At 48.6% G+C, this 15,111-nt stretch overlaps 1 protein-coding gene across 1 annotated transcript in view; it reads right to left on the bottom strand.

Annotated features, from left to right (window-relative positions):
* Positions 1-1,766: 1,766 nt before the first annotated feature.
* Slc22a14 (solute carrier family 22 member 14) overlaps positions 1,767-15,111 on the bottom strand; it is a 20,774-nt gene continuing 7,429 nt past the window's right edge. The window contains exons 3-12 of the mRNA XM_028767442.1: positions 13,287-13,799; positions 12,181-12,284; positions 11,826-11,980; positions 10,793-10,961; positions 6,673-6,793; positions 6,340-6,437; positions 5,836-6,050; positions 4,353-4,461; positions 2,776-2,970; positions 1,767-2,170 (exon numbers count right to left, since the gene is read on the bottom strand). Of these exons, the coding sequence (XP_028623275.1) occupies positions 1,954-2,170; positions 2,776-2,970; positions 4,353-4,461; positions 5,836-6,050; positions 6,340-6,437; positions 6,673-6,793; positions 10,793-10,961; positions 11,826-11,980; positions 12,181-12,284; positions 13,287-13,799 (1,896 nt within the window). The 3' untranslated portion in view covers positions 1,767-1,953. The remainder of the gene's footprint in view (positions 2,171-2,775; positions 2,971-4,352; positions 4,462-5,835; positions 6,051-6,339; positions 6,438-6,672; positions 6,794-10,792; positions 10,962-11,825; positions 11,981-12,180; positions 12,285-13,286; positions 13,800-15,111) is intronic.

The raw sequence follows: 15,111 nt of genomic DNA, 5'->3' as shown, positions 1-15,111 counted from the left end.
ACCCAGAAGTAATAGAAATATTATACTAGGCCCTAAAAGGTGCCTATGGAGGTGAGAATTCTCCAGACCCAGTAGCCAGTGAAAAGGCAAATAAGAGTTCTGGCATCCACAGATGTCTGTGGGTCTGTCACTAGAGGTATGATTACTTGAGTCCTTGGACACAAGGAGCCAGCCCCCTATGAGCATGTTCAATACTGTTTATTCTAACACAAAACCATTAGGTTTGTGGGAGATAGAATCTGCTGACACTGTATCAGTTTATACATTTACCACACTAACTGAAGGCTCCTCTTTCCTTGTAGATGCTCCCAGAGTTAGACAAAAGCTACTCTTCACAAGTTCATGATTTTCCAGCAAAACGGGCAGGAGTCTAGACCAGGAAGCAGGCTTTGACTTGGAGAACATCTCACAGAGGGAGAGAGGAAGTGGCGCCAGCGCCTGACACTGAGGACTTCCCAGTTTATCTACTGAAGACTAGCCCTTCTTGGAGGAGCCATATGTTAGCTGACAATGGCAGACTCAACCTGGGAAACAGTGGGTTCTGAGGAGTGCAGGGTGGGTGTTGTACCAGTTACTTCCCTAGCTTCCTTTCTGTTGCTTTGATTAAAATTTTCAACCAAAAGCAACTTAGGAAGGAAAGGCTTTATTTGGCTTATGCTTCTGGTTACAATTCATGGTCGAGGAAAGCCAGGGCAGAAACTCCAGGCAGGAAACTGGACGCAGGAACACTCTCCTGACTTACTCATGGCTCAAGCTTTTCTTTACATAGCCCAGGACCTAGGGATGATACCACCCACAGTGGACTGGGCCCTCCTGCTTCAATTCATAATCAAGACAAGCTTCACAGACATGCCCTTGGGCCAATCTGATCTAAACAATTCCTTAAAAGGGAGGGGGGGGAGGTTCCTCTCAGCTAACCTTAGGCAGTGTCAAGTTGACTAAGTCGGACAGTTACTTTCCATCCACTGTGACAAAGTACCCTGACAAAAACAACTTAAGGGAGAGTGTTTATTTCACCTCATTGTTTGAGGTTACGGTTTATCAGTTTTTCGTGGTGGAGAGCTTGTGACAGATGATTCCATGACATCCACATCCGAAGTCAGGAAGCAGAAAGGGATGAGTCACTGGTCACTGCTGAACTAATGTCCCTCTTTTCATGCAGCTCGGGACCCAACTCAAGTAATAGTACCATACATGGCAGACATGTCTTCCCACCCCAGCTAGCCTGATGAATATAATCCCCTGCAGGCATTGCCCAGAGACCCATTCCCAGGTGAAGCTCCATAGTGTCAGGTTGACAGTTAACACTAAGCATCACAGGGGCTTTTCTTTGCGGTGATGGAAGCCAGAGGTCAGCTTTATTGGAGCTGTCAAGGAGATTATCTCCCAGGATAAAGAAGGCCTGAGATGGGTCATCTTCAAAGCCATGCTTATTTGGGATATCAAGGGGAAGGCTGAGGCAATGAGAGAAGTTCACATTCATTTTCCAAATTCCACCCAAACCCTCACACATTCCGTCCTTTGTCTGGGCTTGAGCTAATGGCCAGGCTAGAAGGTGTGATTTGATACCCCTGTTCCATCTCTGGACCTCAGAGATATCACCCAACCCACACCCACTCCAACCAGAGAGGTAGTTGTTGTCCCTGAGAATTTAGCCAAAGATCCTGAAAAGCCTCAGTTGCCTACCTGACTACCACCCCATACCTCTCCAGGCAACAACCTCTGGGTTGTCATGACACAGCCAACCAACCTTGACCTGCCCATCTCAAGACCAACATGATATTTTATTGGAGTGAATCACAAGTCAGAACCTCCTTCAGAAAGGACTATTTTTGGGTCCCAAGGGCTGGCCTTGGAGGAGGTCAGACTCTTCCCACATGCCAGACTGGGTCTAAAACTTGAGGCTGTGAATCCATGGCCCCATACCCATACTAGACTCCAATCCAAAATGCTCTAGGGAGGCTGGTCCTTAGGGAGCTGGACTGGTAATTCCCTGTTGGGTACCTCCAAGGACATGTTGAAGAGGCTGTCTGCTTCTGGCTTGAAAGTCATGGCATTGAACATGGTGTTTTTTGTCACTTCAGAATCAGTCCCAACGTCAGACATTGACTCCTCAGCCATCAGTATCTTAGGAGCATCCTTGCTTCTATCCTTGGACTCGATAGAGTCTCTGTGGATGGTGAGAAAAATCATGAGACACCTTCAATCATGATGTCTTCTGAATGAGATGGGGCTTTCTCACAGACCTAGGTCCCTAGCCAAGCTTGATCATGGTCCAGGAGGAAAGCTATCTTCAGGCTCAGGCTGGCTACATTTCCCGGCCCCAGCTCAACCCTTCTCTTTCCTATAACTTTGGAGTGGGCCTCACCATCTTTATCACCAAGTACCTGTCACATGCTGGACCTTTTACAATGTGAGTTTAATCTTCTCAAAAACCCTTTGGGAGAATTTATGTCACCTCAATCTCTTCATCTCCAAACACAATGCCCCAGTTCAGATAGGCATACAGAGCAGGGCAAAGAGAGGAGCTATGGACAAGGAAAGCTGGAGAGAGAGAGAGAGAGAGAGAGAGAGAGAGAGAGAGAGAGAGAGAGAGAGAGAGAGAGAGAGAGCTGGCAGAACCTGAGCTAGACCCAGGCAAGTGGCCACAACCATCTGGGAGGACTGCTTTGAACAGGAGAACCCTCATGTCATGGGTCCTCTTGTCATGAGGATGGACAGTATCCAACACACTCTATTCCCAGAGCTTGAGACAAGGAAGCCCTGCACATCCACCTTGAACAGTACTCTATGCTGTCACGGAGAGGCCGGTTTCCTGTTTCTGGCACCAGGGAGGAGAAGCACAAGGCCAAGATGCAACAAAGACAACAGAAGAAGATGGGCAGCTGCGTGTTGGTCTGTCTGAAGATGATCAGAGATGAGATGGCTCCAGCTGTGCAGGCTATCAACGCCATTCCCAGCCCTGTAGACCTGAAAATGAGGTTGACAACTGACTCAGAAGACTTCTTAGGCTCCGAGTCTGGGTGCAGTGGAAAGGAGAATCTGTTTTAAATAACACACTCTACTCTTTATCCTGTTTCAGTGTGTGACCTTAGAGAACCTAGTTCTCCAACCTAGTTGACTTAAAAGAGATAGTTATTTCTCCTTCTTGGGTATTGAGAGCAAGAGAATTACTAATCACACATGTATTGTAACAGCATACGCTCATAATGATGCAGCCCAGGGGTCAGAAACACGGGGCCACTATCACCAGGAGCTCTGTAGGGGAAGAGACAGAACTTGACGGCAACCCACATACATTCCAGGCATCTGGTGCAGGCTGGTTGGTTTTGTCAGCTCAATCCAGCTAAAGTCATTTGGGAAGAGAGATCTCCAATTGAGAAGATGCCTCCATCAGATTGCCCTGTGGGCACATTTTAGGGCATTTCCTTGATTGATGATTGGTGTGGGAGGACTTAGTTCACTGAACAGCACGTGGAAAGGTGCTTCAGGAGTGTATGAGAAAGCAAACTGAAAAATCCACGAGGACCAAGCCAGTAAGCAGCATTCCACCATGGCTTTTGATTCAGTTCTCCTCCCCCCCTCAGGTCTCTATCCTGACTTCCCTTCGTGGAGATAACCTGTAAGATGAAATAAGCCCTTTCCTCCTCAAGTTGCTTTGGGTCATGGTGTCTATTATAGCAATAGAAAGCAAACTAGGAGATGATACAAGGCAGAGACTGGAGTCAGTTCCCACATGAAGGTTATTATTGTCACCCTGACAAGACCTAGAATCACCTGGGAGACTGACCTCTGAGCACCATCAGTCAGGCTAAATGAGCCGGCAAGACTGTGGTACTACTGTTGGCGGTACCATTCCCTTGGCTGGGATCCCCAGACTGTGCAAGTGAAGAAAGCAAATGATGCTTACATCACTGCTTCCTGACTGTGGTGTGATGTGGTCAGCTGCTTCAAACTCCTTCTGCCTTGGCTGTCCCACCATAATTATCTATTCCTTTCATTGTGAGCCAGAATACACTTCTTTTTTTTTTTCTTTAAGTTGCTTTTGTCATGGTATTTTATCACAGTGATGGAAAAAAGAAACTAAGATATCTCTTACCCCAAACTCCAGCTTTGCTACTTGCTATGTATGACCTTGGACCATGAGTATTTCATGTCTTTGGTTTTGTTACCTGCAAGATCATGAGTGGTAGCATATGTTTTGTTTTGTTTTGTGTGAGAGCTGGGTGAAGCAATCCATTCAAACCGTGTTTAACACAGTGATCGTTTCCTGATGCTCAGTCTTTGTCTGCTACATCAACCTTGTCACTGTCCCATCCCCCCATGCCACCTCAACCCACCAGACTCCGTACCTGAGGATGGTGGGGAGGAGCTCAGCAGTGTAGATAAAGAATATAGAGACAGTGCCAGCCATACTGAACTCTGCAAGCACGAGCGTCAAGATTATTGTCGACTTCAGCTCTAAATGAAGACAGCACAGCCCTAAGTCCTGGGCCACCCTACCTTTAGGGCCCTACAGCCTTCTCTCAGCCCCTTGCCAAAGGCAGCTGAATGGCCCACCCCTACACTTGGTCAGTCACCTAGCCGGCAGACTCAGACATTCAGCCAGAGGAGAGTTGACCTGCATAGTCCCAGCCAGTCCTGAAGTTACTACAATAGGCGAGTTGGACAGGCCTTGGGGCAGACTTTGGGGCAAGCCTCCAAGCAGACCTTAGGGCAGGCCTTGGGGCAGACCAAACATAAGTTTTTTAAGATAGGGTTTCTCACTGAACCTGGAACTTGCTGACTCAGTGAGACTGACTAGGTAGCAAACCCCAGAGAGTCAGTCTCCTTTCTCTTTCTCTCTGAGACTCAGATTATAGCATGTGCTATCCTGCTGAGATTTTTACATGAGTGCAGGATATCCAAAATCAGGCTTTTCATGTTTATGTAGCAAGCACTTCACCAACTGAGCTATGTTCCCCAGCCTCAGACCTTTTCTCTCCAGAATCCTACTCCTAGTTTCTTGCCTACGTCGGTAAACATGCCATCTTGATACCTACGTCGGTAAGCATGCCATCTTGATGCCTACGTCGGTAAACATGCCATCTTGATTCAGTGTTCTGCTTAACAATAGCAATAATGTCGATCATGAGAAACACCAAGCTGTAGAAGCCTAAAAATGTTTCTTCATTTTGTTGTTGCTAATCAGTATCTGCCAGCACCTGGGAGAATGCTGAGAGGTGCTTCAGGAGAAAGAAGAGGACTCCTCGGGGCAGATATGCACAGCAGCCTCCCCTACTGGGCACTGGCCACAGGTAGAACACCATGCTCTGTGCCCTATAGACGACCTGTTTGTTGCCCAGAGATCTTTGAAACATTGGAAACAACGCTGAGTACCGGGATCCAGGCAGTGACCCCCTGGGGAAGGCCTCAAGCAAGACAATTACCATGGATCGAGGTCACCACTAGACCATTTTCAATGAGTAGATTATCCTAGGTGGCATAGATAACAGTAGGCGCTTGTCAGTCAAAGGCTCCAGATGAGAGACAAGGCCTGCAGGAGTGGCTAAAAGAACATTGTCACCACCATCTACTCTCATTAACCCACTAGGTCTGCTTCTGGTGTGGATTGGAATGAGGTCACAGAGGATGCCTGCCCTCCTACTCAGGGTTAACTCTCTTTTAGTAACATGAGTTCCTCTCTTGGGCCTTGGGGGCTAGGGCTTCCTCAAGAGGGCAGAGGATACACGCAAGAAGCCAATCCTTCATGCTGAACTGGCTGGCCAAGACAAGAGACACTAGGAGAACTGTGAAGAAGCAAGAGGTATGGGGCTGTTTCCTTTCATGCTGTACCTTCAGGGAGGAAAAGGAGAAACAAGCACGTGAAGGTGACTAGGAAGAGAGTCAGGTTTAAGGTCCACTTCCTCCCAAAATACTCCAGGAGAATGATACAACACAGCCGGGCTGGCACCGCCACGATGCTCGGAACCACTTGTACAAAGTAGATGTCCAGCCCAAAGTCATCCATCTTGAGGCTCAGTGTAAAACTGATGTAACTGATGGCAAACCTGGGGGAGGGGGTCATAAGAGAACAAGGGAGAGAGAAAGGAGGATGGAGAGAAGGAAGGAAGGATAGAGACAGGGAGAGAGACAGGAGAAAGGAAGAGAGAGAGGGAGGAGGAGGGAAGGGAAAGAGGAAGGAGATGGAAGAAGGGAAGGGAGGGAGGACTGAGTATCAGGAATAAGGATGGGGGATGGGGAGAGGTGAAGAAATGGCACAGAGACTGGAAGACATGGTCTAGCTCTGACCGACCTCCCTACCTCTCCCAGAGTTTCCCACCAGTCCCAGGTACTCACCACACACAGCCCACGGCCAAGACCACCTTGAAGAGGTGCTGATTGGTAAAGAAGTCCAAGATGGAGGCCTTTGTCACTTTCTTTCCCGGAATCTGTAGCTATAGGACAGTAAGACCAGCCAGAGGTAGAGGAGACCCCAGCTTGCTCCCTGCTCACATCCACAGGGCACGGCCTGCCCCTCCCCCCAGTGCCAGACACTTTTTGGCCTTGCCCAAGCACAGCTTAGTTTGTCCTCATCCTGAAGCAGTAGACTAAGGTCCCACTGCCTCAGATGATAGAAGAGGTTTCCACGGTTTCCAGCCCTGGCCTCATTCCTGGCCTGAAGCCTCTTACCTCATTCAGTAGATTTAAAGGGATGGTCTTCTTGTTCACCTCGGCTGCATAGCAGAGCACCTTCTTGGCCTCTTCTATCTTTCCTCTCACCATTAGCCACCGTGGGGACTCTCGGAGAACCCTGTGTGACCCCACCTCAATCTTACCTCAGAGTTCTCAGATTCCCCAAAGACCAGTGGCTCTCCAGCTGAGATGCCACCTGTATCAACATGTGACCAAGGAACCTTGAAGGCCACCACCAACCTCAAGATGCCTTCTGCTCCTACATGGTAGCCAGCCCTTCTTCCCTAACCCTCCTGCCAGCCCCCAGTACTCCTCAGAGGCAATGCTCAGGCACTCGAGCCCTGGGCCCTGGGGTCTCTTTAACTACCCCAATCGTCTCTGAGCTAGCTTGAAGGCATGCCTGAGAGTAATCCTTCATGCCCACTCTCTGAGAACTACAGTGGCGCTATTTCCTTCAGGCTTGACATGACCGTCGTCACCATGAAGCAGAATGGCTGTGGAAACTAGAGCAAGCATTCCCTGGCCCGTGGTTGTGACAACAAAGGACGAAGCAGAGCAGCTAACTCTGCAGGTGGTGATGCAGCTGTTACACAGTACAGTAGCCGGCCCCTCTACCCAACCCACTGCTATACAGGAGTCAGATCTGAGAAACGCTGGAGTATACAGAGGCTTAAAAACCACCTAAGGGGTGGAGTACTTGGTGCAGAACCCACCTGTGTGCACAGAAAGAACATTGGTGAGCTTGTGTGTTTGCCAGATGGGATTTGATAAATCTCTCTGTGCTCTCCCGGCTTTTCCATTATTGGGGGTGAATGAATGTGACTTTTACATCTCTCTAGGAGAAGTATACAATAACTGGTATTTGTGCAATGGGGATTTGACAAAGACGAGAGCTGGGCATGGTGGGATATACCTGTCAACCCAACATTTGGAAGGATTGTCACAAATTTGAGGTCAGTCTGGATTCCATAAGAGTAGAAGGCCAGCCAAAACTACAAACCAAGACTCATTTTTTTTTAAATAAAAAGATATATTATGTGAGAAAAAGTCAGATTTTTAATAAAAGAAGAAACAAAAACAGTAGAGGGCTACAGAGATGTCTCAGAGATTAAAAGTGCATACTGCTTTTACAGAGGACTCAGGTTCAATTCCCAGCACCCACATCAGGTGGCTCACAATCACCTGTAACTCCAGCTCCAGGGGATCTGGCATCGTCTGTCTTCCACAGATACCTGTACACATGTGCACACACCCACACACTGATACACACCTACATACTATATACATTTACACATACATACACACACATACACCACACACACACACACACACACACAAGGCAGCAAAGATGACTCAGGCTAAAACATTGTTGGAAGAAATCCTGTGACGGCCATCTTCCTTGACGATGACTTATTCCTTCCTTGATGAGTGTGCTCTACCAAATGTACACGATGCCTCCTAAAAAAGCTAGTGGACTAGAAAGCATGCTGTAAACCGTGAAGGTAGCACACAGGCAAGAGAGCTGTCAGCACACTGAGGCACTTGCATGCTTAAAGGGACCTCGCCTATAACAAATGGAGACGTGACCAAGGGGAGAAAATTGTGTGTCCTCTGTAGCAGACTGTGATTTGGCAGGTAAGTTAAACAAGAGGGAAGACAGATGGAAATGCTGGCTTGCATTTTGTTCTTTTTTTTTTTTATGTCTTGAGGTAATATAAGAGACAAATTATAGTGTTACTGAAAAGCCCCTCCTGGGATTCAAAACCTTGAAACTCAAGGGAAGGATTGGACAGTGAGGAGGGAGAGCATAAGGTAGAAGTGACCGAAGATAGCTTGTAAGACAGTTCCAATCTTAAGTACACAGTGGTGGACCACTGCTCTGTTCAGGGAGCTCTCCGAAGCCTCATAAACCATACAGGCTATTCCCACTGCGATATGCATAACCAGAGAGGATAGTTAATGCCCAACCCTGAAACTGCCACATATTCTGCTTGCAGGAAACAAGTCAAGCTAAGTCTGAGCTATAAGGTTCTCCTTACTGGTGAGTGATCATAGTTTTTGAAGGTGTCATACAGGCCACTATGAGAGAACTGTCATCACCTGCAGTCTTGCTCACTTCTGAGCCCTGCTTATCAGCATGGCCACTGGTACAACAGTGGCACAGCGGTTACAGTTGCCACCAACTAACTACGGCTTGGACTTGATGCTCACTCCACAGGACTCCCATGTTTGGTACAGTAATCAGACAAAAACTTATAGCTTGGGAAGTCGTAAGTCCCAGTGGAGGAAATTAGACTACTGTTCATTAAGCCAATACAACATGCCTGTCAATTTGTCCTGCAGGCGTTTGTGACTCTACTGCTGCCGGATGCCACAGTTGAAGGAATAATTCTCTCTACATTAGGTGGTGGTTACTGCAGACACTCATAAGCAACCAAACTGCTGAGAAGGTATCTGTTTGCTACAGCCTATACTGCTGCTGTGGTGTATGTGGGCCAATCCTCGGGTCTAAGTGAAGGAAAATATACATACAACAGCCTCTCTGTGCTCCAGTGAGTTCAGCCCACTGAAGACGGCATGCACAACAGCCAGGAAAAAGACCAAAAGCTTCGTGAGGAATTCTGGGAAAGGAACCAGAGGCTGAAAGGTGAGAAACTGGGGACTTGTCACCACAAACCTTCTGGTCTTATTTAATTTTTAATAATATGCCCCTATTCCATTAGGGACACTTGTGTACAGGTTGTATGTGAGAGTATGTATGTAGCTGTTCATGTGTGTTCAGATATACATATCCACAGGTTGTATGTGTGGCAGTGTGTGTATGTATACATGTGTGTACAAGCATGTAGAAGTGAGAGGTCAACCTTGGGTGTCATTCCTCAGGAACCAGCCAGCTTAGTTTTTGAAATAAGGTCTCTCAATGGGACCTGGGACTAACCAATTATACTAGCTTGGCTGATGAGCACGATCCAGGGATCTTCCTGTCTCTGTCACCCCATTGCTGGGTTTAAAAGCTCATAGTCCCATATTTGGCTTTCTACATGGATGCTAGGCACCAAAATTAGGTCCTCACATTTGCATGGCAGGCAATTCACCTACTGGATCTGTTTTCACAGCCCTATGTTAATAACATTTTTAAAAATTCCTTAAAGTCAAGTTGTCCTAGATACATGACAGAGACATGCCACCGACACTCACTGGCATATAGAGGATTGTCAAGGCTGGTCCCTAGCTCCTGCAGCATCGGAAAGGTCTGAAGCCACTCGCCTGCTCCGTGTTGTGGTTCATTACCTCACCCCTTGTACTTAGTCTATGTATGGTACAGGCGTTATGATCGGCCAGGGGCTCGGAAGCCAGGCAGGCTGCGATATGAATCCCAGGTCCCAGCCTTTTACCCGTGTTTCTTAAGTGCATCACCTCCACCCTCTGGAGCCTCCCCTGCTTCCTGATGCCCATCAGAGTTGTAAAACCAAAATGTGAGCCTGTGGAGATACTGAGTTCATTCTTTTCCTCATGCCTCCCTCTCAACCCTGACCTGTCTGTCTCTCCTCGGACACAGCCAGCACATGACTGTTCCCTCCTCCCTGTTCCTCCAAGCTTAGCTACGTGAGTTGAGCCTCCACAGTTACTACCTCTGGCATTCCTGTCTATGGTTCCCTACGTTTCAAAGCAGCAAATTGATTGAATAGGCCTCAGCTGATCACAAAAGGCCCTTTCTCTTTTCCCCCAAAGGGTCATTTCCTGGAGTACGCCATTGACTCAGCTTCAGATCATGTGTCATGGTTCTGGTCCTCCTACAGTGATGTCATCTCAACAAGGTGCCAAGGCCATCCTAAAATTTTCTGTCATATCTCAGCCCTGACCTTTGCCTGTCTTTGGATCTTTGTTATCATACTGTTCTGCCCACCTCTCTGACATCTCTTTCACGTTCTTCTCTGAGGGCCTCTCTCTCCCTCTCTGTCTCTGTCTCTCTCTGTCTCTCTGTCTCTCTCTGTCTGTCTGTCTGTCTGTCTCTCTCTCTCTCACACACACACACACATACACACACTCTTCCATGGCACCCTCCATTTCCACCTATAAGACCCACCCCATGGATGCCTTGAAATGGACTGCTCACCAGATAGTGCAGATAAGGGGAAATATAGGCATGCTGCCCAGCAGGAACAACAGTCTCCAGTGGACAACTTTGTACGCACACCCTGTGAGGAATATGACCCCTATGGTGAAGAAGCAGTGCTGGAGGATGACAGCTTGGGCGCGGTGTTCATCTACCAGCCACTCCATGACTGTGCAGAGAACATGAGGACAAAACTGTGTCAGGTCACAGTCCCCAGGCGGGCCTTCCACACAGCCTACTGACATGCGTCCCCTACCCTCGACAGTTCAAGGTAGACAAAGTTTCTTCTACCTGTTGCAGATCTTTAGACACCTCTTGGAGCTAGATTGTCCCTGTGTCTCCCCCAGTACATACCCTATGCCTTGATGCGCCTCCTCAGCTCCCACACACCCTTTGTTTGTTCGTTTGTTTGTTTTCTGCCTAGGCAGTGCCTCTCATAGGTGAGGCCTATACAGGGCATCTCATACAGTCTGACATGCACTAAGACAAGGAACCTCCTGTCTTGGAGTGTATTGATGCTTTGATCTCCATGGCCTAGGGTTCTATGAAAGGTCAGTTCCCTTTGCTTGTTCCCTGGCAGGTTCTCATGAGAAGAGATGCCAGGAAGCCCCAAGAAAATGAGGGGTTACAGCCGTTTGGTTCTAAGCCTGGGTATATATGTGCTGGAGGTGTTAGCGTCACATAGATCTGAATAGAAACCCTTGCTCTGTGGCCCCAAACAAGTTGACTAAACTTTCTGAGACTCAGGATGAAATGAGCAAAGCACATCTAGGGCTCACGGTACGGGGTCCACAAGGAGCATGAAGGGGGTCATGCAGGTCACAGGAGACTACTGTGGAGGATGAGGGCTGGGAACACTCCCTTCTGAATCCCTCACACTTTCAGGCAACTAGCAGAGGTACTCCTTCCCCACTGAGCTTTGTGTGTGCTTGTCCCCTTAGGTTCCTGTTAACCTGTCCCTCCCAGGTAGATCTGCCCCCTGCTCCCTCTTGTATCCGTTTCCAACCCGCGGTGCCCCTTGAGATCCAGTCACCTAAAGAAGCACTGCAGATGGCATAGCCCACGGAGGCCTGGGCCACAAAAAATCGGAAGAACAGATACTGATAAAAGCTGTTCACAAATGCTGTCCCGAAGCCGAAGATGAGGAACCCCAGCAGCGACAACAGGATGATCGGATAGCGGCCCAACCTGCGGGGATGACGAGAAGACGCCACCAAGCCATACCACCCTGGTCAGCCGTGGCTATGTGGCTATGCACCTGGGCTAGCCTCTGTATTACCCCAGGGCTTTGAAGTATCCTTTCATTTCCATCCCCCAGCCTCAGACTCTGAATGCCTGAGGAGGAGGCAGAGTGTTCCAAGGATCAGAGGGAACCCGGGGGGACTCACTTGTCACTTAAGAATCCGAAGAGAAGAGACCCTGTCAGGACACCTGACATGAACACAGTCTGCCCATTTTCCTTGTGTACTTCGTTGTCACACACCAGGTCAAACTACAGGTTAGACAAAGGCACTCACTGACCACGGCCTCCACACAGACCTAGCCTTTTGGGGACAGAGACTGAGCTTGGCCCAGGGGGGAAATCTTAGGCCAGTGGTTCTCAACCTTCCTAACACTGTGACCCTTTATCACAATTCCTCATGTGGTGGTGACCCCCAACCATACTATTTGGCAGCTACTTCCTAACTGTAATCTTGCTATTATGAATTTTAATGTAAATATCTGATATATGATAGCTGATATCCGACCCTTGTGAAAGGACCATAACCCACAGGTTGAAAACCTCTGCCTTAGGCAGTTGGCACCCAGGGAAAGATCATTTTAGGCCTCACGCTGCTACCCCAGAACCCTGTCCAACACCTGGTAGACCCTGTAGCAAAACAAGGAGAGAGGAAGTGGAGGGTTGGTGCAGACCGGAGACTGGTTAAGCACTTATTGTACACAGGCACACACACTGTTCCTGGTATCCCTGCTTCCCACAGAGATATCTGTACTGAAAAGGGCCTAGGCCTCACCTCAGGGTATGAAGCCCTGTAAGAATGCCCGGTACAGCCTTTTTCTTTTCCATCTTTAGCTTCTACACATTCTGCTTGGTTGCCTCCTGACCTATCTCCTGTGCCCCGTGCCTCTGCTGCCTCAATCCAAGGACTGCCAGATGCGGAACAGAATACAGATGAACAGAACAAAGTCCACCCCACACACGGCCACTTGTGTCTCCATCCCTAGGGCCCTCAGCTTAAGGGTCTCCCTTTGACCAGAAGCCAAGAGCTACAGCAATTCTCTGTCCTGAGAAAAATTCTTCAGACAGGCGGCAAGCTTGGCTCTAAGCCAAACTGCATTCTAGCTTCCTGGCTAAGAAAATCACGGCCCAGGGCTGGAGAACAAGGACCCTAATTTCTTCCCCTCTGCAGAGTGTGCTCGGACCAAGGGCCAGCTGTCTGTGCCACGTTCCCTTGGGCAGCTGTAGTCAAGACAATACAAAACAAAAGCCTACCTCGTTGATCAGCGAGCGCGTGTGAGCAAAAGGATAGATCCACCCGAATTTGCATGTTTCTGTATAGTTGAGGCCAAAGTGGATGATTGAGTCTAGATCCCATGGCACAGGAATATACATGAGGCATGTCAGGAAACTGCCATTGGGTGCTCGGGGCAGGGTCAGGTTCAGCTGCTCATCCACTGTGAGATTGGGGCCCACTTCCAGGATCCAGCTGGTGTTACAGTAGGGCTTCTGAGCTGTGAGCAAGAAGTGATGAGAGAACATGAAGAAGGTTGACAGGATGCTGGGGATGAAGGTGAGGGCCACCAGCCTCCACTGGAAAGGGCCAAACTCCCCAATGGCACCCATGACGCTGGCAAACTTGTCATCCCTCTTGGCGTCTATGGCCTTCAATCTACGTAACAACATCTCCAAGGACCAGGTATGGGAGGGATAGGAAATCTCATGCCGGTGTGTGTCCCTGGAAGTCTGGGATCCGAACGCTGTCTTGGAGTTCTGATCTTCCTTCATCTGTTCAAAGAAAGGATGGAGGTCAGTCCCTCGTCAGCGTTTCCCTTTGTCAGGTCTCAGTATGGAAGCCAGGGGACAGAAAAGATCCTCTGCCTCAGGTTGCTGTGGACTTCATGGTCCCTCCCTTTCCTTCTAAAGTCTTTTAGTTTGCATAATCCATCCTCCTGGCTCAACCCCCTCCATTTTCAGTGCCATGGATGCTTTGGATATTTTAGAGAATGTTTCCCCCATGAGTGTCAGGAGCTCCCTGACAGCTTCCCCACAACTGTTCACACATCTCAGGCATCACTGGAATTTCAAAGTTGGCAAAGGGCTCAAAGGACCCCCTCCTTCAAGTAAGTAGACAGTGATGTAAGATAAACAGCTGAGTCAGGAATGGACAACACCCAGGGCCAAAGGCAGAGACTTGGAGCCTTAGCCAGAAAGTACAGAAGCCAGAGCTAGAGTGTAAAACACTGAAGGGGACAGGCGGTGACCTGGACCCAAAGTAGGGCAGCAGTCGAGGGCAGGAGGGTGTAAGCAGTATCTAGGTATACCTTGGCAGCGGTAAGGAGCAGACACAGCCTAATACTGTCTTGTGAGCCAAAGACCCCTCAACAGTGCTAAAAAGGCCGTGGGTTGGGTACTCTTTGGCTACCCTTTCTGTGGAAACTTTCTGCCAGAGAGATTCTCAAAGCCCAGTGGCAAACTGAGATTGTAGTCTGAGAAGGCAGGCACAATGAGACGGCCAGGAAACCCACAGATACGGACGGTGAGCTTCTCAGCATAAGAAGGGGTAAAAGGTTGTTTGAAATAAAAGTATGAAGAGGAAAGTTAAACCAGGTTCAGTATGGAGAGTTAGTGAGCCGGAATGCATAGCTGAGAGCTAGACAGGTAGAAAGACTTGGTGGGTGGAAGGTTAGCCCAGGTCTAAACAGAAACTCAGAAGAGAAATGGAGAAAGATAATAATTTACTAGTATATAGAAAAAAACACATTTTCTTAAACTCCAAAAACATAAATCAATACATCCAAGAAACCCAACACTTCTCTCAAGCACAATGTAAGGAACCTGTGGCTAGACACACTGCAATTAAGCCTTGGGACCCAGGGAAAGAAAGGGTGCTAGCTAGAGAGGCAGATGCACAGCCTCCAAGTCTCCACAGAGACCAGAGAAGAGTGAAGTGTACAGCCACCCTGGAGTGATGCATGAAGAATCGGAGTGGGGTAGAGAGAGGCACAGCCAGCTGGGAGCCAAGAGAACATCCAGATGAGATGCCTCCACTGAAGGAACTTATGAAAGAGCACGATGGGGAGGCAGCCTGAGATGCAGA

This window comes from Grammomys surdaster, unplaced genomic scaffold (assembly GCF_004785775.1).
Source record: "Grammomys surdaster isolate TR1022 unplaced genomic scaffold, NIH_TR_1.0 172, whole genome shotgun sequence".
Lineage (NCBI taxonomy): Eukaryota > Metazoa > Chordata > Mammalia > Rodentia > Muridae > Grammomys > Grammomys surdaster.
This window is presented reverse-complemented; position numbering and strand designations above follow the sequence as displayed.